This window comes from Phacochoerus africanus, chromosome 13 (genome assembly GCF_016906955.1).
Source record: "Phacochoerus africanus isolate WHEZ1 chromosome 13, ROS_Pafr_v1, whole genome shotgun sequence".
Classification (NCBI taxonomy): domain Eukaryota; kingdom Metazoa; phylum Chordata; class Mammalia; order Artiodactyla; family Suidae; genus Phacochoerus; species Phacochoerus africanus.
In genome coordinates this window covers 76,956,627-76,978,767 of record NC_062556.1, presented here as the reverse complement: position 1 = coordinate 76,978,767, position 22,141 = coordinate 76,956,627, and the positions used below count along the sequence as shown (strand labels likewise).

The 22,141-nt window shown below is 47.7% G+C and overlaps 1 protein-coding gene across 3 annotated transcripts in view; it reads left to right on the top strand.

Moving 5' to 3' along the window:
- Nucleotides 1-241: 241 nt before the first annotated feature.
- The window catches only part of ANKRD10 (ankyrin repeat domain 10), a 32,659-nt gene continuing 10,759 nt past the window's right edge, over nucleotides 242-22,141 (top strand). The window contains exons 1-4 of one of the 3 annotated variants that reach the window (XM_047756329.1): nucleotides 243-601; nucleotides 3,837-3,989; nucleotides 7,665-7,756; nucleotides 18,503-18,738. In XM_047756329.1, coding sequence (XP_047612285.1) covers nucleotides 392-601; nucleotides 3,837-3,989; nucleotides 7,665-7,756; nucleotides 18,503-18,738 — 691 coding nt within the window. In that variant the 5' untranslated portion in view covers nucleotides 243-391. Of the gene's footprint in view, nucleotides 602-919; nucleotides 2,939-3,836; nucleotides 3,990-7,664; nucleotides 7,757-18,502; nucleotides 18,739-22,141 lie in introns of those variants that run through there. The other 2 variants (XM_047756331.1, XM_047756330.1) reach the window with 2 other exon arrangements.

The following is a 22,141-nucleotide window of genomic DNA, read 5'->3' as shown; positions in this document are numbered from 1 at the left end:
CGGAGGTCAGGACACTGACGCGCCTGGAGTCTGGACCGGAGTCCAGAACCCGGAGTCTAGAACCCGGAGTCTAGAACCCACGCGGCCCACAGGGCCTGGGCCCCGCCCCCTGATCCCGCCCCGCCCCCTGCTCCAAGCCCCGCCCCGACGCTCCAGGCCCCGCCCCCAGGCCCCGCGGCTCCGAGCGCCGGCCCCAGTCCCCGCCGACGCAGGCCCCGCCCCGCCCCGCCTCGCCCCGCCCCCGTGCGCGCTCGGCTCGGCTGCCGGCTGGACGCAGCCGCGGCGCTGCTCTAGATCCTTTGTGCTCCGGTGGCGGCGACGGCGGCGGCCTCTCGGGTCTTCACCGGCTCGTCTTCTCCGCTCGCCAGCTCGCGCTCCCTGGTGACGGACCATGTCGGCGGCGGGAGCGGGTGCGGGTGTGGAGGCGGGCTTCTCCAGCGAAGAGCTGTTGTCGCTCCGCTTCCCGCTGCACCGCGCCTGCCGCGATGGGGACCTGGCCGCGCTCTGCTCGCTGCTACAGCAGACGCCGCGCGCCCACCTGGCTGCCGAGGATTCCTTCTACGGCTGGACGCCGGTGCACTGGGCCGCGCACTTCGGCAAGGTGGGCGCGGGCGCTTTAAGGCGCCATCTTCCGCGGCTTTCCTGTGGGGGTCGGGAGGACGGTGGGCGCGGGGCGTGCCGGGAGCGCGGGGCGGAAGCGGAGTCGGCGGCGAAGGCGCGCCAAGGGGCCCGGGGCGCATGTGCGGCGGCGCGGGGGTCGGCGCCCCAGCGGCGCGCGGGGCCTTCCGGGAGACAGGCGGAAGCGGACCCGGCGGCGGCGCCGGGAGGCCGGGAGGCCGCGAGGCCCGGGGCGCAAGTGCGGCGGCGCAGAGTTCGAACGCGGGCGGCCTCCCGAGGCGCCGGCTTCCCGGAGGCGCCGCCCCTGCGGGTGGAGGCCCGGGCGCCCCAGGGCGGCGCGCGGGAGCCGGGGCCGCTCTGAGGGAGGGGCGGGCGCCGGGGGGAAGCGCCCTTAGCTCCCCGGGCCCAGGGGTCGCGGCCGAAGGCGTGTTGGGTGATGGTGCTGCCAGCTCAGAGCTGGGGGGTTGTGTAAACTGTCGCCCGAGTGACCGTCGGCGACGTTTATCTTAAAATCGGGAAGAGCGAGGTGCTGATTTAAATCTCGGAAAGATAAGGCAGCATTTCCTCCTCTGCGCAGGGAGAGGGGTCATTCGATCGGAGAAGTGGTCGCAAAGTGAGATTCACGATGCTTTTCCAAAGTGACTTTAACGGTTAAGGTTCATGCCCCCCAGTTCTGGGACATTGCAAAATGTTTTCCCTCTGAAATGGTGATAAGGTTGGGTTGAAGTAAATGGTTTTGCGGAAATACGTGCGGGATAATGTGTATTTCCGTCTTGAAATGGAATTAATCTTAGATTTATTTTTGCCCGGCTGACGAGTGGCTTTACTTGGCTCAAGGTGCTACATTCGCAGCACTTTTGGGAAACAGTTTCTGAGTCCCCTGGTCAAATGAAGTCAGATTTATTTTAGTGAAAGCAATGAGACGGCGTTAGGACGGCGGGGGTGAGGCAGGCCCGCCGGCCCCGGGCCTGAGCTCCTGGGACGCGCGCTGGCGGAGCCCGGCTGCCTCTGCGGAGCCCGAGCGCCCCTGGGAGATCCGGCTCCGCAAACAACAGGCTAAGTGAGGGCCCTCCTGCCTGCTCTCCCTGAACGTAGATTTCCCCAGGCGGGCAGGCCGCTGAGGAAGGAGCTCCCTGCTGAGTGCGTCTTGCTCTATTTTTACGTGAAACTGTAGGTAGCTGGCAACATCTATTGTCCCTTGTGTTATAGGCAAAAACATCCTTTTAATAGGCAAGGACAGCTTTTTTTTTTTTTTTAAGCTCCCCTGTTGATTCCGATCCTCCCTATCCTGGTTGAGAAGGACACAGTATGACTGTCTCGTACATTCTGCTTAAAGCCCCATTACAAGTGGTCATTTAAAATATTTACTCATCCCAGGGTACCTCTAGGTATTTCTAAGGATTAAAAACAGCCATCACTGCTTTAAAATGTTTAAAATGTAAGTTTCATGCAGGTGTGTTTTACCACGCGAAACAAAGCCAACTGAATTCCCTTCTTGAGCCTCTGGAACATGAGTAGTAAATAAACGTTGGAGACCAAGCAGTAGCTTAACCTCAGAGATCAAAGGTTGTAACTGGAGGCAGTTAACCTCCGTGCTTTCAGTTGTGTTTAACCCTGAAGGCCACGGAGTCGCAGGCACTGAAGGGGCCAAAGGAAGTGTCGTTCAGCCTGGGAGGAAAGGCGGTTGGGGCAGAAGAGAGGCCAGGACTCCTGACTAAAGTTCCTGGTCCCCAGCTGCCCACTCTTCCCTCCTCTGTATGCACTTAAGCCTTCGCTCTGCTCGGCCATCCAGGGGCTGGCGGAGATTGAGCATGTTGTGGGCTCTTCCCAAGTCTCAAGCTGTGTTCCTAGAAATGTGCCAACTGCACAAGTTACCGAACCTTTTTATGAGGCTCATTTGCTCCCAAAGGACTAAATGTTATTTAAAAACTAATTACACCTTGCTGTTTACAAGCAATCGTATTGAACAATACCTTCGCAGGGTTCTAAGCCTGGTTTCCTACATCCAACCCACGGGTAGCAAATTTGAGTCCAGGGAGCTCTCGGTTGATGTGCAGATTAATGGCCGTTTGGCATACTAAGCGATTTTCATCGGTTTCATTTTGGTTGTACTTGAGACCTGCCATCTTATCACTGGCCGTGGTTTCTTGCTCGGTACATTAGTAAAGGCAGTATTTGAAAACACGCCGAGGAAGCATCTCTTTGTCAGCCAGCATCCCAGTGCCCCCGACAGTCAGAGTTCACCTCTCAGGTGTGTTGATTGCAGCGGTCTGTCCTTTGCAAGGACAGGCTTAAAATCGCGGAGGAGAAGAGACACCAGGTGAGACCCGAGTGTAGCTGCTTACCTTTCACTAGAGGTCAGTCCTTAGGAGGATTGTTGGCTGGTTCACTCACCGCATTGTGCACCGGGAGGGGAACCGGGGCGGCCCTGGGAGCCGGAGTCTGGGGACACCCTGGGTGGAGCCGTGTGCCTGGCACCCTGTAGGCACTTGCCAAGTTTTTGTGGAGTGTGATAGATTTTTGTACCTAGAGGCCAGTGTGATCCTGGGGCTTGGCTGCAGTCTCCACTCCCATGTGTCTTTGTTTCGTCACCTGCTGGACCAGAGCTCTGCCTGCTCTAGGCCCTTGGGGCCAGGGGTTCTCTACAAACAGTTTGAAAAGCTGAGGTGCTGCCCCCTCCCTGTGCTCCACACCCTTCCCCGAGGACACAGCTCCAGCTGCGCCTGAAGTAAGCACTCTTGGCTGCACTGGCAGCAGAAAACCCTCTACCTGGGAAGGGTTTATCTACCAATCACTGTAACGTCTTTATTGATTAGAGTAGTGTGTGCATGTGGCATAGCCCAGCTCTGATAAAAGTCTTTGAAGGTGCAATCTGGCCTTTTCTGATTTGGGCTTTTTTAAACAATCGTGATTGACAATGTTACATTGATTTTAGCCTTTTCTGTTATAGGAAAAACAAAATATTTATATTTGTATAGTGTCAATCATTTTGACTTTATTTCTGTGTGTGTACACCAACTCTTTTAAGGACAAAAAAAAGTTCTCTTAAATAAGCCTTTTAAAATCTGTATAATACTGGGAAGGAATGCGTGTTTTCTTACACAGACAAAAAGGTAACGAAAACGTGCCGCTCATCTTGTTTCTAGAATGATGGCTTGTGTAACATTTAATAATGTACTGACGTTTGTGCCTGTTTCATTCACCTGCTGCTCTCGAAGTTGGAGTGCTTGATGCAGTTGGTGCGAGCTGGAGCCACGCTGGATGTCTCCACCACGCGTTACGCACAGACCCCAGCCCACATTGCCGCCTTCGGGGGCCATCCCCAGTGCCTCGTCTGGCTGATCCAAGCAGGAGCCAGCATTAACAAACCGGTGAGGGACTGTCCCTGGGACGGGGTTTCTTCTGTTTTCTTTCTCCAGTTATAATTACATGGTGTTGAGTTTTAAATCGAGGCCTTAATTAGAGTTTGATATCTTTACCTGTAGGCTAACTGGAATCTGTGTTTATTGAGTTATTTGTGGATAATTGGCCCTTCACGTAGCAGTGCTTTCGCCGGTTCTGTGACTTACTGGGATCCACAGGGAGTGCCCAGGGTCACAGCCGGTAACAGGGAAGTCTGGCCTTCAGCTTGGGCTTCCTGGCGCCTCTGCTCACGGCTGCCTTAGCTTCATTTCCGCAGATAATTGGGAGAAGGCAACTGTTCCAGCAAGAGCACGACTTTGAAATCCTTTGTGACCATCTGTGTGGTTGAAGTTAGCATTAGCAGTTGGCCAGCGGGAGGCCGTGTGGCTTCAGGTTGGGGCGGACGACCAGACGCAGAGAAGTGGCCGGGTGTCCTGTAGCACACCGAGGAAAGGCGCTGAAGCAGCGGCTCACAACGTGGCAGAGGGGAGTGAGGGACAGGAGGGCAGAGGTGGAGTGGAAAGGACGGCCCGGGGAGCGCCCAGGGCTTTGGTCCTGGTTTGGGTGCTGAACTGGCGTCGGGAGGTGGGCTCACCCCCTCCACTCTCCTGGCTCCAGGCACAGAGCCGCCTGCTCCTTGGCTCTGGTGCCTGTGGATTCCCCTCTCCCTCTTTCTCCCGCTGGGAGGGGCAGTCCTGCGCCTGGTCTCTGACCTCCGGCGGGTCCTTGACTTGGCTGAGGGTCAGTCTCCTCATCAGTGAAATAGGAGTGGCCGTGAGTGGGAGGGGCTAGCATTCGGCACTGACGGGGGTTTAGGTATAGAATGTCTATATGGTAGTTTTCCTTAAATTGTTACGTGACACCTAATTTAGAGAGATCTAAAGATCTCGCAGTGTCTAGGGCTGCTTTTCGATCTCTTTAAATCTAGAAGCCCCTCTTCCATGTAGTGATTTAAAGCAGCTCCCTGTTTTCCGTAGATGAAAGGTCCGAGCCCCCACCCCAGCTGCCCTGGATCGGGCCCTGCGGCGTCCCTCCTCCCGAGTCCCAGGTCCCGCTCTCCGCACAGCCCCCCTCGTGCTTAAACAGCCCGCTGGCTCGCGCCCCACGTCTGAGGGTCCCGGCCTTGCTTCTGCAAGGGCCTCCGTTGGCCGGGGCCTCCCGTGGGGCGTGCTGGCTGTCACGTGGACCGCGGCGACGGGCACCGGGGACCCCGAGGCCCCAGTAGGCTTTCTGTTGGCTCACCTTGAGCTGGGCGGTTTTGCTCGTTTGCCACATAAGCCGGGTCCAGGTTTTTCGTGCTCTGTGTGCGCACACAGTTTTTCGAACCTGGCATAGCTTTTCTTGAAGACATTTGTTTTGATGCCCTTCTAGTCTTGATCTTTCGGCGTGTTCATCACGGCCCGTTCTGAGTTCAGGCTTCTCTTACACGAGGGCTTAGTGCAGCTCCCATGTGCTCTCTGGGGCTCCGTGTTCTAAGTTTATCCGAAGAGGAAGTTTTTAGTGCTTTATTTTTATGTCTAAAGTGGCTGCCGTGGGCGTCACTCTTGGTAAGTCATCTCTTTCCTACCCTTCCACAGTGGTGCTGGCATTTGACACTGCCTTTAGTTTCTTGTGACTAGATTAGAAATAAGATTTTTCTTCATTAAAACTCAAGGTGACTGCTCTGTCTTCAGATTTCTGGCTCCTCTCCCACTTTCCTTTATGACTCAGAGTTTGCCAACGGTAGTTCTAGAATCATATTACAAATTCTTTGGTATTTTTGAAATAGGGCTGGTGTGAGCTTGAGATCTGTGAGTCACCTTAAAATGGCTCTTTCCTCTCACCGTCTTGGTTACAGTTTTCTTTAAATAGTGTGTGTTCTGCCCTCGCCAGCTTAGACCATCTCCTGTCGAACCCAAACAGGAGGGTGGTTTTTTGCTTTTTCCCTCTGACATCTGTTGCTATCCCACCGTCTTCCTGAAATAGGATAGAAAGCCTTTTTTCTTTTGTTCCAAAGATGACTTTGAAAGTCCTTTATTGTTTTCTTGAGTTTTTTTGGTGGTTTGTTTGGCAAACCTCATCTAATTCTCAGTTCTGCTTTTCCTGGCAGCTGGTGTGTGTGTTTTCATTTGTCCTTGTAATGTACCCCCTCTCTCCACTTCCTCTCCTTCTGAGAGACGAGGGTTGGGTGTAAGTCTGAGTTCACTAGTTTCCCTGGATAGCCTCATGATTTTGGGTTTCTTTCTTCAAAAATGGGGCTGTTCTGTTTGGAACTGTACCTCACTTTTGAGCTTATGTTTAAATATGCCTATTTTTCCCTCTAGGAAGCAGTTGGATCTTTCATATTATATCTTAGGTATTAGATCACCTGCCACTCTTTACCCCTAACCTCAGTGTCTCTCCCCTGTGAGTGTATGCATTGCTAAAGGAGCAAATCCTGAATTGATGTATTGATTGATTTATTGTCCTTTTTTTTTTTTTTTTTTTGTCTCTCTAGGGCTGCACTCACGGCATATGGAGGTTCCCCGGCTAGGGGTCGATTCAGAGGTATAGCCGCCGGCCTACGCCAGAGCCACAGCAACACGGGATCCGAGCCACGTCTGCGACCTACACCACAGCTCACGGCAACGCCAGGTCCTCTAACCCATGGAGCAGGGCCAGAGATCGAACCTGCAGCCTCCTGGTTCCTAGTCAGATTCGTTTCTTCTGCACCACGGCCAGAACTCCTCACATCCTGAGTTTATGAATGACCTGTTTTACAGGTGCCACACACTTGCACTCGGGCTTCGTGCCTTTATCCCTTAATTGTGTGTCGATCTTCTACCGTCAGGTCCACGTCCAGCGACGCCAGGGTGTTGATGGACGGACTCAGGAACCGCGCCATGTAGCCTGTCACCGTTTCTCGGGCAGAAAGTCCGCAATCAGTTTTTTTCACAGAAGCGAGTTTCTCCTGATCCATATGTGTCTTTCTTGACCTTCTCTTTGCCAGCGCGCTTATGGATGAAATTGTACTCAAGATTCTTTTGCCCACTGGTCCAGGGTAAAGGGATTCTTTTTTCACGACAGCATCGGTCCTCACGGGGGCCCCTGGGTCCACTCCCGTCTCCCGTCCTGCAGCCTGTTTCCCGGGGCCCCAGCTGGGCTCTGGAGTTGGTGCTGAAAGCCGGAGACCGGGTCGCCCGTCTGCGAAGCTGGCTGCGTGTGGCGCTGGTATTCGCCCTCCCGGTTTCTGGGCCCTTTGACTTCAGCGGTCCTGTGTAGGGTGTGGTTCCGATCCAAGTTGAAGAGGAACGTCCGGGGGGGGGGGAGGCCTGCCAGGCCTTAGGTGTTAGGGTTCGATTTCTCTTTCTTGTCCGAGGGTAATCGCTGGTGCTAAAATGCGTTCAGAAACATGCTTTCTACATTGCCCTAGAGTGGACGGTGCTGTCCCTGCTGGAAGGGCCCCAGGGGCTTTGTGTTGTAAACCTACGAATTCAGGAGAGCACGCTCCTTGCTTGGCCTCAGCTTTAGTTTCTCCTCACGGCTCCCTTTCTCTGTTGGGCTGCGAGTTCGGCTCCCCTTGTTTCTGTCAAAGAGGGTGGGGTGGCACGTGGTCTTTGCGAGGCCCTCCCAATGCACAGGTCTGTGGGATCTGACTGGTGTGTGTGTCGTTTGTGTCTTCGCAGGACTGTGAGGGCGAGACTCCCATTCACAAGGCGGCTCGCTCTGGGAGCCTGGACTGCGTCAGTGCCCTGGTGGCTAACGGGGCTCACGTCGAGTAAGTACCTTCATTTATTCTTGCCAACCAAAGACGAGTCACGGGTGTTGTGTCTAGCGACAGGATTTAGAGCGAGCAAACGTTCTGAGCTTTGTTTTTACTGTTAGTAATATGACTGTGCTTTTTAGAGCAGTTGGCGTTAGCAAATTGTTGTGTGGGTTGAGTTAGCACCAGCAGGAGGGGGCTTAATCACAGCAGCCCTCACAACACTTGCCATGAGAGAGAGAAAAAGTGTGTTCGTGTAGAAAGAGTAGGTCACTAATTAAACTTGACACCTGGCATTGTTGACTTGGCCACGAAGTAGTTGTGTCACTGTGGGCAAGTCTTCAAACTTTCTTGCCGAGTTTTAATTTCAAAACGAGTGCCTTTAACTGGATTAGAATATCTTTTCAGGCCTCTCTGGCACAAAAAATTCTTGCAATTAGCTTTTCTAAATTTTGAATTCCTTATCTTTTAGCAGATGTGAGGAGATCTTAGGTTTTAAAGCCTATGACTTAATGATTTTATAATTCATTGTAAAATGAAACTATGGCTTCAAACTCACTGAGTTTTTGATACTGATGGCATTATTTTAGAATATCCTTGTTTTAGCTCATTTTATATCAACTGGCTTGTTTATGGTTTGATAGAGCAGTGTTAACGTTTAAGTATATTAATCATATATAAATGTGATCTTGTATGCAAATCATTAGCCATGGCATTATACATTTAGTTTAGGTTTTAAGTTCATTTGTATTAACTTTCTCTTAAAGATTTACTATAAAAATTTTTCTTCTGCAGTTCACAGCATTAACAAAATGGATGCGGTTTTCACCCTTAAATGTTGAGTGTAAGCTATAGAGCTATAATAACCAAAATAATACCAGCTTTTTTGTTTTACTTTGACTGTCTTGAATATTTCATAAAAATTAATTATAAACCACTTTATTCTAATTGGAAATGTGAAACTTTAGACTTTGGGAGAAATAAAACCCACAAAACTAACTTAGTTTAACCCTTTGGTTTCCACTTCATTGTTTGGACTCTGTATTGTAATAAATATTGAAAATAAATCCTGGTCAGCAGAAGCATGTAAGTTAATGCAAGGCCTAACACCAGGGGCAGTCATTAGTTTCTTGGTATCTTAGCTTCTGTTTCATTAAATATTACTAAGATTAGACATTAGTTTGGGCTTGGATCATTTACTTATATAGCAATTTAGTGTTACGAATATGACCTGTATTAACTGTTACATTGCAGGGACTTCACATGTAGTTATGACTTAATGGTAATGTGAAAATAAGATGACTATATTAGACACTTGAAAAAAATTGAGATGATTTTCAATGGATTGCTTTAAAGCAAAGTTATAGATGCCATTTTCTTAGCTGTTTTTAAATTAAAAACTCTAATTTTAAAAACAGAAGCTTTGGTTATAAAATACAGAGTCATAAAATAATTGGTTTGGTCCCTCAACTGTCATTTATTGAAGTAACGAATAATTAAAGGTGGGTCTTTTCAGGGCCTTGTTTTTCTGCACAGTGCTCTCCTCGATGCTGAGCGTCCTGGTGCTGAGGGTTGGTTTTGTTCACGTTAACGGGTAGCGTAGTCCTTTGAGCCAGTCAATCTTTCTTTGACCTTGTCCTTTTTTTAATAGGTGTCTTTTCACAATGGGATCATTTTATTTACGATTCTGTCCTTGTTACAGGACCCTCGAGTGTCTCTTTGCCACCAAGTGTGACTGAGCATGGCCTCGAGTGCCAGTTTGTTTTCCCTTCTCAGTATAGGAGCCACTCCCTCGAGACCCTGCACATGGCGATCTCCCTTGACTGGACCTTGAGATAGTTTTAGGAGGAATACTTGGCCTGAGCCGGCTAGCCAAAAGTTACGCGTCTTTGGCCCGGAGATAACACGAGTCATCGTTGTTATTGCTGTTGCGTATGTGGTTATTTCGCCCTAACGGCTAGATGAAATGTCACTTTTGCCAGTAAGCTAAAGTGCAAATCGCTTTTTAATGCTGCACACTTTCGTAGTTTAACGTTTTTAGTTTGAGTCCCCCAAATTATATACTTCGATCTCCTTTGCTTCCTGTAATGCTGCTCCTGCGGTAAAGTGTAGTCCTAGCACATAAAATGCCTTTTCCTCAAAGGGCATAGAATTAATTAAAGTTACTTATTTTTCTTCCAGTTGAGAGTGAGCCAGATTATTAATTCTACTCTGACATGCTGTAGCATTTAGGACATAGTAGAAGTTTTCCCTTTTCCTGTGAATGGATTGAACACTCTTGGATCGTATTTTATCACACTTGGTGGTAATTAATAATTTGTTACTAATTCCTACTTTGCTTTTTACATATATTTGCTACATAAGTGGTCAGAATCTGAAATCACTGCTCTTTCGGTCACGGGGTAGATATCGGTGAGGGCAGGCGTGCCAGGGGTCTGGCTAGAACGGTCTGTTACATAACCAACTTGTCAATGTAGGCTCCGTCTGTAAGATAACGCATGTCAGCTGCTGTGCGCCCGTAGCGCTTTTTCTAGCACCGCACGTGAGTATGTTGATGCCGAGTTTATTTTTCTTCTCTCATTTTACATCCTGAGTTTTGGTGCCAAGTTTTCTTTTTCATGTGAGGTTCTGTTTCTGCTCAAATTATTGTCATTGTCACTTGCCCTTGTTTACATCTAAAACTAAAAACACATGGGGTTAAGTGTCCATTCTGTGACCACACTCAACGTTTATATACTTTAAATGATCTAAAGCTCTGCAGACCTTCTCATCCTCATTTTTTCCAAGTATGAGGTTTTCATGAGTTAAGCGTCGTCATTCTTAACTTTGCTCAGGTGGCGGTTGAGCTCTTCACGACACCCAGGACGTGAACGCTGCTTGCTGCACAGATGGGATTTTTGATTGGAGGGAGGGTGTACACTAGAAAGTGGTTACTGTGTTTTTTCTTCCGGATGATCAAATAAGTGCACTATAAAATAGTCTTCACGTGGCTTTTGGAGAAAGATTTTTGAGAATTTGTTACCTGCTGCTGATTAGGTAAGACGACCTTTCACAGATGACTCTGTAAGCGCACGATTCCAGCCTTGCATTATCTTTACGTTCAGTATTTTGGCACTGATTGATTTTGGCTAATTTTCTCTTTTATTTTCTTGGGAAATAAAGAGAGTGTTTCCATATCACCCAGATGTCACAGTAAGTTTTTTTTGTGCCTCAGAGTAGAAAGAAAAGGAATTTGTGGGATTTAGCCATGCAGGATTGCTTCCATCTAAGGCCAGGTTGCTGGTCCATTTTAATACCACACCATACAGGTGCAGTGTTTAATTACCCTGTAACAAAGTCCCATGGCTTTCTGTAGGAGAGCATTTCTGCAGAATTCCTTGATTCTGTGGTAACCAGATCTTCAGTGGGCTAATGTATTTTAACTTAATTGTTTTGATCCCAAGAGGAGCTTAACTCTCATCACCGGTTAGCTGGAGAAGCACCTCAGCCTTACATAAGCAAGTTCAGTGACTCACTCTCAAAAAATTCTTGCCTGATTTAGAAAACAGACGCAGTTGGCTGTAGCAAAAAAAAAAAAAAAAGTCTTAAAATGTGATCTTAATAAACTTTTTTAATGTTGACAAAAAGTGTTTTGCTGCACTTTGAGAAATTCCGAATTCACACGGAATTGTTTCCTTAGGTCTGTGTTTACGACCAACCGTTTAGAACTCTCCCTGGAAGCAGAATTTTCACCGGGGCAGGTCCTGAGATGAGCATATTTACTCTTAGAGGTTGGCTCGTACCTCTTGCCCTTGGCAGAACGTGCCAGTTTACTCTAGTACACGGTTGTTCGTGCTTGAAATTGGGAGTCTGTTTTCATTTGCTCACCTGTTTGCCCTTCAGAATAGCAGTTCCAACCATGAAGCTGATCGGAAGCGCAGCTCTGGAGATTAGTCGTTTCTGATCTCGGGTCCTGCGCGTCCTGGTCCCGCCCGCCCGCCCGCCTCGTGTGGCCTGCCTGCCTGCCTTGTCCTGACAGGTTGAGTAGTAGATGGGTTTTAATATAATATTTTTTAATCACTGCTTTTCTGTATAGTGCTTTCAAATAAAACCAGAGATCTTTAAATTCAAATTATCTTTTTCCCTTTGCCAAATTACGGTAGAAGCATGTTAAGTATTTCAGGCCATTGAACGATGCTGTTATGTTTTGATGTATGCAAACATAGTTGGGGTTCAGTTGGAACATAAAAAACTATTCTCAGAAATGTTGAACTTGAAATGAAAACTTGGCACCAAATGTATTCAAGTAGAAACTTTTTAAGATAGTTTCTTCCTCTTATTACCTGAACAATATATTTAAGAAAGTCTTCATAATTATGTATGTAAGAGTTTGGATACCAAAGGGTTAAAAATACACGGTTTTCTTTTACTGAAGAAATTTTGATGTTTGTAATGTTTTGTCTGTACAAATGGACATTTAGTAATGTTTTTTTAATCTTTTTTTTTTTTTTTAATGATTCCATGTATTTGCTTATTTCCATCTAGGAATAGTTACTAATGTATTTGAGATACAGCATACCAAATTTTAAAGTAACCAGAATCGTGAGTTAATGGTTTTCAGTCCATACTGTTAAACTTTTGTTGAAATACTGACCTAATTAAATTGGCTTCATGCTACAAATGATCAGAGGTACTTGAAGAGGCAGCGTTTTAGCGCAGTAGCTCTTGGTCAGGGTGGTCACATGACAATGGCTTACGCTCAGTAAATGTGCTTCTGCACCTCATGTGTGTATATGTATTTTAATCCAAATGTTGCCTGCAAATATGTGATCCCTTATTATTAAGTTTCCTGTTTTATGAACCATTGCCCGTTTTAAATCACACAGAAGATTCTGAATCTGTAAAAACTACACATGTCAATGTTTTACAGCTACGTAATTCGAATTGACTTGATTTTTTCAAGTAATCCTAGAAAGGGGGAGCACTCCATATAGAAACTGCTGAAACTGCCACAGGTGCTTCTCCGAAAACCTTACGGTTGTGGCATTGAATGTTCAGTATGGCTTCCTTTCTCCACACGAGGCATACTGTTGAGGTATTTGTTGCGGTGATTGGTTTTAATGCTAATCTAGGAATTCAGATATAGATTCTTTAGATTTGCATGCTTTGCTTACCCTAATTTATGATATCTACCTTTTTATTTGTAAACTAACAATAGTTGAGATCAGAATTTTAACAGAAATATTATTTATATAAAACTGTGGTTATCTTTTATTGTCACATGGCATTGACCAAAAGAAAACATCCGAAGGTGATGTGACAACGCAGATCCTAAAAAGTATGTTTCAGCTGTTGCCCGATCCGTGGTTTTTCAAATTAAAAAGAAAAAGAAAAACGTGCTAGACTGGCTTCTCAGATCCTGATGTTGTGACCCTCTAAGTGGAAAATAGACGGGGGATTAGTTGGCAGCAGAATAGGGGTTTGTTCCAGAGTTACTTGAGGAGTCATTCTTGGGTAGAGTAAGTTTTTACATTCTATTCAGAATTTTACTACAGAAAATATATAAGCACTTATGTTGGAAGTTTAGTACAGATTTTTAAAAGTTTGATTTATTTTGCCAGGTATTCAGCAGAATAAATAATTCGCAGTAAATATCATTCTCTGTCTTCCCCTGTTCTCATTCCCATTTTGGAAGAACAGCAGGGGAGTCCTGTTGTGGCTCGGTGGTAACAAACACGACTAGCGTCCGTGAGGATGCGGGGTCCGTCCTCTGCTTCGCTCGGTGGGTTAGGGATCCGGCGTTGCCGTAAGCTGGGGTGTAGGTCGCAGACGCGGCTTGGATCCTGTGTTGCTGTGGCTGGGGTGTTGGCCGGCAGCTGGAGCTCTGATTTGACCCCTAGCCTGGGAACCTCCACATGCTGCAGGTGCGGCCCTAAAAAGCGAAAAAGAAAGAAGGAACCATGGGAGCTATTGGGAGAAAATGGGTAGCCTGCCCAAAATGACTCTTCGTAGTTTCAGTGGACATTACAGGAACCAGAGTCTCCAGATACAAGCACAGTTGTCACAGCTTCCATAGCACGTTGTAGCAAATTGATTTTACCAGCCTAAATAAGAATCTGGTGGTGTCCGCTTTCATCTGAAGAAAGTCAGTTGTGAAACGTCAACAGCCAAGCTCAATTTGAACATCAAGTTGACCAAAGTCCAATTTTTAAAACTTCTGCCCATTTCGAAGACTTTTCGAACGGCTGTCACAGGGACCAGAAAGGGTGAACGAGAGCTGTATTCGCTGGCCTCGGGGCACCTCCCGCATGGAGCCTCTCACTTTCCAACATGGACAGAGGTAAATTTTAGATCAGGCAGAATCTGTTTAGCCGAGTACAGAACTGAAGACACTACATTCAGGTCTATGTTTTTTCAAAGCTTGAGCTTGAAATGTGTACGCTTTGATTGCTGTCCCAGTTTTCCTGCAGAATCCATTTGGCGAGAGGAGTTTTGAAGGGTGTCTTCCAGGTGCTGTAAATTACCCTTTGGACAGTCGCGTAGAGACTGCAGTTGGGACGAGCTCTGTCTCTAGCAGCCCCTCTCCTGGGGCGATAGGGACGGCCAGGGCTGGTGCCGAGCGGCCAGGTCACCGGCCGTGACACCTGGGGGCTGAAGAGCAAGGCTGGGCTCAGAAAGTCCTGTGATAGCTGCGTGAACTGGGGACACTGAAGAGAGCTTGGCAGGGTAATAGGTTGGTAGGACGTTTTAATCCGTGTAACTGTTTCAGCTCTTAAAACATCAGCATCGAAGCATGCTTAGCAAATAGGAAAGTGTATATTAAAAAATGAATTGGAAGACCTGAACCTCTTGTTAATATTGAAGTGTTTTGAGAACTGTACCATTTATTCGAGTCTCTACCTAGACGCCCACATGATTTTCAGCCTCTATATAGTGCACTTGAAAGCCTCTCTGCCTATTAAACATTGAGGAGTTCAGACTGTAAGATAGTTTTCACCTTACTCACGTTAAGCACATTGCCTAATTCAATGTTAAGACACTTAGAACATTAACCAGAAAACATTCAAATAAAATGGGAGTGATTGTATTACTTCCACACGCTCTAAGTCTTTTATTTTACATTCGCCTGAAGTTTATTTACCTGTAGATGTTTTTCTTGCTATTTAACTTTTTATGATTTAATGGATTTGGCAGCTTTTAAAAAGTTAATTTTTTGAAGTCCCCACTGCTGCTCAGCAGTGAGTGTCCATGAGGATGCGGGTTTGGTCCCTGGCCCTGCTCAGGCACCCGGTGTTGCTGTGAGCTGCACTGTGGCATAGGTCGCAGATGCGGCTGGGATCTGGCGTTGCTGTGGCTGTATCGTAGGCCAGCAGCTGCAGCTCTGATTTGTCCCCTAGCCTAGGAAGTTTCATATGCTACAGGCGTGGCCCAAAAAAGCAAAAAAAGAAAAAAATAGTTAACTTTTGGTTTGAGTTGGAGAATGTGTAAAACTCCCAGCAAGGCAGCTGTTCCGTGTGGAGGATGAGTTAGCGGTGGCACCTGTGGCTCAATGTCACTCAGCTCATCTGGCCCAGTGCTTGTTTTTTTGTGGCCCGTACACTAGGAATGGTTTTTACATTTTTAAATGGTTGAACAAAAATCAAAAGAATATTATTCCTTGGCATGTAAAATATGTGAAATTCACATTTCAGAGCCCACACCTAGAGGTTTCCTAGAACATAGGCTGCCCTGTGTGGTGCACGTGCCACCTGCAGCTGCTTCCAGGCCACGAGGAAAGGACAGGGCCTGGCCTGGGCTCACTGTCCTTGCTGTCCAGCCCTCTGCAGGAAAAGCACCTGCCCCTGGCTTGGGGGCCCCAGCCCTTCCTTTCCACCAGCTTTTGTGCGCCACACAGTGGAGCAGCCACTTGCAGGTGTTTGAATGGGAGCAGAGCAGGATTAGCGTGTTCAGCCAGGGCCAGGGAGGGAGGGCGTGAATGTGGGACCACAGGACGGGTGTGGGGGAGGAAGAGCTGGGAGAGGGGAGTGGCAGGTTTTGTCCTGCGCCAGAGTCGGGCTTACAGACCCTTTCGCCTTAGAGGAGCATGAACGCCGAAGTCGCCTGTTGCTTTCTGTCCCCGCAACGGGAGGACGAAGGCAGCGAAGTCTCCCGTAGCTGAGGCCCAGGTGGGGGGTGGGGTGCTGTCCGTCCGTTTCTGGTGATTCCTAGGGACGCTGTCCCGTGAGCTGTCCAGGTTCTGACCGCTGCCCGTGTGCGGGCGGGATGGCTTGCTCTCCTTTTGGATCCCCTGACTGCCAGTCCCTCCGCGTAACGGGGGAGCCGCTGAGGTTCAGCCCGGCTGGGGCCTGCTTTCCTGCTTGCCTCGTCCACACGCGAGGAGCACATCCCGTGGGCTGGCGCTAGTGACCCTTCTTTGAGTCTGGAAGACGATACCTCACGCCACCCAGAAACTTGGTTGGCTCTGCCCCGCCGCGGGATGTGCGATGTTGGGCCGCTCCTGCTGGGAGGCGGTGGGCAGGAGACCCTGCCTGTGCAGGTACCCCGCTCCGTCTCCGTGGCGTCCAGACTGGCACTGGTTTGTTGCTTGTGTTTCTTTAAGGTTAGATTTTTCCTTGAGGAACGGTCACCTCGCTCTTCCGCCCCTGACTCAGTCCGCTGCTCAATTTCTGAACTGTGAGTGAAGGAATTGAGTGTGTCTGGGGTGTTCTTCTTTTCGGTGGCTGAAAAGTGGGCCCGCTCCTTGAGGCAGCTGGCGTCAGTGAACTGGCCTTTGCGGTGGGCAGTGCCGCTTTAAAAGTCTCTGTGCGGTTCTTTTCAAGTTTATCATCCACTGGAGAGTCGTCTTTATTGTCAACTTTCTTTGTCCTGATTTGAAGCAGTACTTCTCATTTCTGTATTCTTTGATTTTGGAGAGCAAGTTCATATTTATCTAAAGAAATGATCATTTTATAAACTTGGCTCATGTTCCAGGTCTTTTCTTCTTTTCAAATTTTGAAGAGTTAAGTTTTTTTCACATTTTCATGTGTCAACTTTTTCTGTTCACATTCTTGAAAGAGTAGACCTTTTTGGACCATTTGCTTGTGATACCGACTGAAAATAAAATACACCGTTTTAAACAATTAACCTCTTACACACTTACTTGAATATTAAGCTTCTGTAACATGTTGACATTAAAAATCAAGTATATGATCCTTTTGAATACATGTAACTGATGGACTTCACTCTGTCCAAACTTCGGTATTTCCTTACCATTTAGTTCACATACTGACGTTAAAGTATTACGAGATTTTAGATAATATCCGTCAGGAGTCACAGCCATGAAGTCAAACTGAAACATCCGTTTTAGTTCCCAGTGGTCCTTCCTGCACACAGCTCTCTTACATTTTTAAGAAAATGCTATTGATCTGGGGGTTTCTCAAGACTTACCAAGCTGCGTTTGAACTTTGCCTTTCTTCAAAATGTATGCTACATCCCTTTACCTCATGCTTATAAAAGTGGAAACACAGTGATTGTCCAGAAGTGTGTAGGTTTTCCATGCCTGAGGACGGAGCCTCTGAGTGTGACGACTGGAAATGCGGGTGGAGGGCATCTGGCCCTGACTGTGTAGCTTTCTCTCAGAAATCGTTTTGTTCATGAGCCTTAACCCAGGAAGCAGACATCAGGGGTTGTGCATTGTTCTCAAGGACAAGGGGAGGCCTGTGTGGTCCCAGCGGTGCCGCTGGCAGAGCCAGCTGAGAGGTGAGGGCTGTCTTGGCCCTTCGGTGCTTCTCCAGTTTCGGTGTATCAGCCTGCAGCTAACAGGCTGGTTGGCTTTTTGCAGATTTAGTTCACTGAGCAGTGTATTTTCTTGTCTTCCAGGGAAGCCTCAGTTGCTTTTGTTCCCCCGTTTTTATTGTTTCCTAATTAAGGTCATGATTTCAACTGCTTCTGTCCTGTGCGTCGTATTCGGGTATTTCCTTTGTGTTCTGCCACCACTTCCTGATTTAATCTGAGCTTAGCTAATGCAGAGGACATCAGACCTCTCTTGTCTGTGGTGTCAGCCCGTGGGATGAGGTTGATTCTCTTTGGCGGTGGGACTCTTGGCCTGTGGGGTGAGTTCTAGGTCAGTGTTGGAAGGCTTTCCACAGGATCCATGTGCTCCGGTGCTCCTGAATGTCAGAACCTGAGCCTGCACGTTTTCCCGAGCAAGGCCACACGCAAAACACTCAACTTTTCAGATCTCCAGTCTGGTGAGAAATTATTTCACTAGTTTCAGGACACCCTTCTAAACTTCCACTTAGAGTGTCACATGTTAGCGCAAATTCTGGCTTGTCTCTGAGCCAGCTGCCTTTGTTTTCAGGAAGCCAGTTGTTAATGAATATGCCATGGACAATTCATTACATGTTGTTTGTTATGATTTTACTCAAGCTTAAGGAATGGATTATTAAAATTAAGTGCAGATAATATAGAATTCAGTTTCAGGTTAAGTCTGAAGTTAGCGTAAATTTACATTCTTCAGACTAACATAAAAAATGGTTTTGAGAAGTTAAATAGGAAAATGCCTTTTTAAAAGTTTAGTATATTGATTTTTAAATTACTTTCTCCCAAATCTTGCCTAGTAATCAAATGTGCATAGAAGAGAAGTTAGTTTCAGAGCAGGGACGAGTAACCTTTCTGTAATGAAGACTTGTGTAAATCTGTATGCTCTTTCGTGTCACCTGCAGATAGATAGTCAGTGCGGCAGGAGCAGAGACCAGGTGAAAACGCTAATGGGGTGTAATTCAGTGTTTTTGTGTTGTACAGCCTGAGAAATGCCAGTGGCCTGACGGCGGCAGACATTGCTCAAACCCAGGGTTTCCAAGAGTGTACCCAGTTTCTCTTGAACCTCCAGAACTGTCATCTGAACCGTTTCTATAACAATGGCACCTTAAACGGGGGCCATCCGAGTGTATTTCCCAACCACATTAGTGTGGGAACAAATCGCAAGAGATGCTTGGAAGATCCGGAGCCCTTTGGAGTGAAGAAAGCTAGAACCGCAGGTGAGACATTTTGGGTGGGAACCAGCAGGCTCGTTTCCTTCCTTTTAACGTGTTTTCTTTTTTGCGGCTGAAAGCGCCTTCGTGATGACTCCTTCTCGTAAGGGGCACTGTGCCCGGAGGACTCTGGTGCAGTGACGGAGGCGTTTTTCCCGTGTGGCCACCTGGAAGATTGGCCATTTAACCCAGGGGGAGAATGGGAGAGGGCAGTTGACGGCTCACATGTAAATGTGTGTCTCTGACTTTGCGCACACCCAGGTTTACTGGCCTTGAAGGAGCGTTTTCATTTGTTGTACCTGTTTGAAATATAACTATTAAAAAAATCTGCCCCGTGCCTGATTTTTTTTTTTTTTCCTGTGAATCTTCCTGGGCTTATAACTCTTGTTGGTCTGATAGTAAATCGTAAGTTCGCACCTGGGAGGGTAGACGTTGGCCCTTGTGCTGGGCAGTGGCCTCAGCTGGTGGGCACACCCCGAAGGGTAGCCTGTGTGTCACAGCAGGGCCTGGTGTGCGCTTTGACTCGACCTGTGTTGCTACGGTAAGTTATTGTAGTTTTAAGTATTTTTCCACTTTTTGGTCTTCAGATAATTTCAGGGTTTGCAAATAAATCAGCAGAGTCGGCTGGTCCCTCTGCTTTTGTTTTGGCCTCAGCGCAGCATGTGGAAGTTCCCGGGCCATCCATCCATCTCACCCGAGCTGCTGCAGTGACACCACCAGATCCTTAACGCGCTGGGCCGCAAGAGGACTCCTAGTCAACTCTCTAAAGTTGGAAAAAAATCTCCCTTTCATACACGGAAAAAAGTTAAGTATATAATCAGAAGACAGATTAATAGCTTAGAGGAATATTGAGCAAACTTGACGCCCTTCCCAGGTGATGAGGAACGTAACCCCACTGCGCTTAGGTGCTCAGGTGAGATTTGCCAAAGGACGAATTCAAGGTCTACCTTTGGCTTAAAATAAAATCAGCTAGACCCTTAGTCTGAGAAAAACCTGAGCGGCCAGTGGTGGCTGACTTGCAGTTTGCTGTGTGTCAGCTTAGTCTTCCTTCCAGTGCTGTGCCTTTTTAATGCAGCCAGAGGGTATCCAAACAAAAACGTTTTCCCTACGGAGTCAATAAAATTGTATCATTTGCTTCACACCTTTTAAAATGCTGGTCACTGTAAAAGCCTGGATGATGGGACTTCTCAGTAGGGGTGAATGTGTGAACTTCAATGGCTTCTAAAATGCACAACCTTTGTGAGTTGTGGACCGCCTGGTTTCTAGGAAATGTTATAAGAATCATATTCTCAATGTGAACGTGTGTCTGTAAACTTCAGAACGTGCTCCTTGTTGTTGAACGCCTGGATGCTATTCTGGAATGGTCCCGTTTGCTTCACTGAGCCTTCGTGCAAGAATTCCACGTGTGTCCACGTCGTGTTAGTTTGTGGGAAAAGTCTTAGTGTTTTTTTTTTTAAGGTGTCACTTCTAAAAAGACTCAGATGTACCCGAAGAATTTTAAATGAGTGTCTTCAGGTTTTAAGGTCGGTTAAATTGGCCAGCATCTGGTTACTAGAGCGTCTGGAAGAGCCTTTCCAAGGGTTCCTGAAACTTTAGGACTCCGTGACTGGGCAGAACCAGGCAGGGTTCGGGGGCTTTTTGCTTCTTCCTCCAGACAAGCGTTCCTCTTGTGACCGCGTCAGAGGCTCTGGTTTTGTGCGGTGACGTTCCTGTTCACTCGCCCCAACTGCCCAGCCCTGCCGCCTCGCTCCTGGATGCCCCTGGATGCCCGTTGAGAAGAAGATGGGGGTGGAGCCTGGCGTTTTCATTTGCAGAAAAGGATCACGCACCCCGGGGCTTGTTTGAGTTTGCAGATAAGGATCTCGAACCCAGGGGCGAGGGTGGCGAGATCCTGGCCTGGCAGCTGACACACCTGACGTCCTGACACACCTGAAATCCCGGCTGCTCCCAGGGCCCTCACTGTCTCCCCTCCCCGGAGAAAGTGCTAGTGCTGAGGTTCGGCCCTCCCGCCGCCCGTCTTCGGGCGTCCGCGGGCGCGAAGGCGTGTGCCTGTCAGGTGCCTTCTCCCCGTGCCTGCACACTTCTCCCCGTGCGGAAAGATTTCCCTTTTTCCTTTCCTGTGGCACACACACCACTGCGAGTGGCGGGGGCAGCAGTTCTTCGTCAGCAGCTGGATAGTTGTTTACATTCTTGGGGGGCGGGGGGGGGGTACATTGCTTTAGTTCATTTTCACTTTAGTATCTGGCATCTTGTTTTGATTTGCTGTGTAAATGTATGAGCTTAAGGCTTTGCTCATTTGAATTACTCATTTTGTAGATAAGGTTTTAGTTCTCATGGCAGACTTTAAAAAAAATTATTTTCCCCCTTGTATAACGTATGCATATAAAAGTTTTCTTTTTTTTTAATGTAAAAGTAGAGAAATTTTAAATCTTTTTTTTTCACCTTTTTTAAATAGGTGCCTGGAATAAATATTCTGGCCACATAAAAATGCATAGCCTGAACCTGAACTTAGTCTAGTTTGTCTTCCCAGAATTTAATGTTACACATATTGGTGATTTTAGTGTGGGTTACATATGCACAAAAGCAGTTCTCCTGTGCAGCAGAAATTGATACAACTTTGTACATCAGCTGTAAGGGTGAAAAATCATTCTGGAAGGTTTTCTGGCTTAGCTAACTTAAAGGTGGGTGTGTCCTATAAAATTGACTCAAACTTTTTAAACGTTGGAGTGTGAAAATTATCTGCTCTTCTCCATAGAGTAGTATTTCTCTGCTCTTAATGTTTTCAGACATTTTAGGATAACTGGAGTGGTTTTTTCCCTTGGAAGCCATACAGATGTAAAAACTTGGGGCAGTGACTGATCATTTGTATGGCTCAAAGAAACTCCTTTGGAAGCAAGTTGTATGACGTTCATACTTTAAAATGCCTTTGGAGTTCCCTTCTTGGCCCAGCGGTTAACCAACCCGACTAGGATCCATGAGGATGTGGGTTCGATCCCTGGCTTCGCTCAGTGGGTTAAGGATCTGGCGTTGCCATGAGCTGGGTGTAGGTCGCAGACGTGGCTCAGATCCCACGTTGCTGTGGGGTAGGCTGGGCGGTTACAGCTCCAATTCAACCCCTAGCCTGGGAACCTCCGTGTGCCACGGGGTGCGGTCCTAAAGTCACAATAAAATAAAATAAAATTAAAACGCCTTTGATGCAGTCATTCACGTCAGCATCTAACACAGACCTGAGAGACATGGCCGTGGCCTCTGGAGGCGAAACAAAACCCAAGGCTGTTGGTGTGACTGATGCTGATGAAAAGTACCCCAGGGTAGTGCTTTCCCCAGGATGGGATTTTGTCCGTGTAGGACAGCGCGAGGAAGTATCAGTGCATAACTAGGGTTGGGCGGAGGGTGGCTTCCCTCCCCA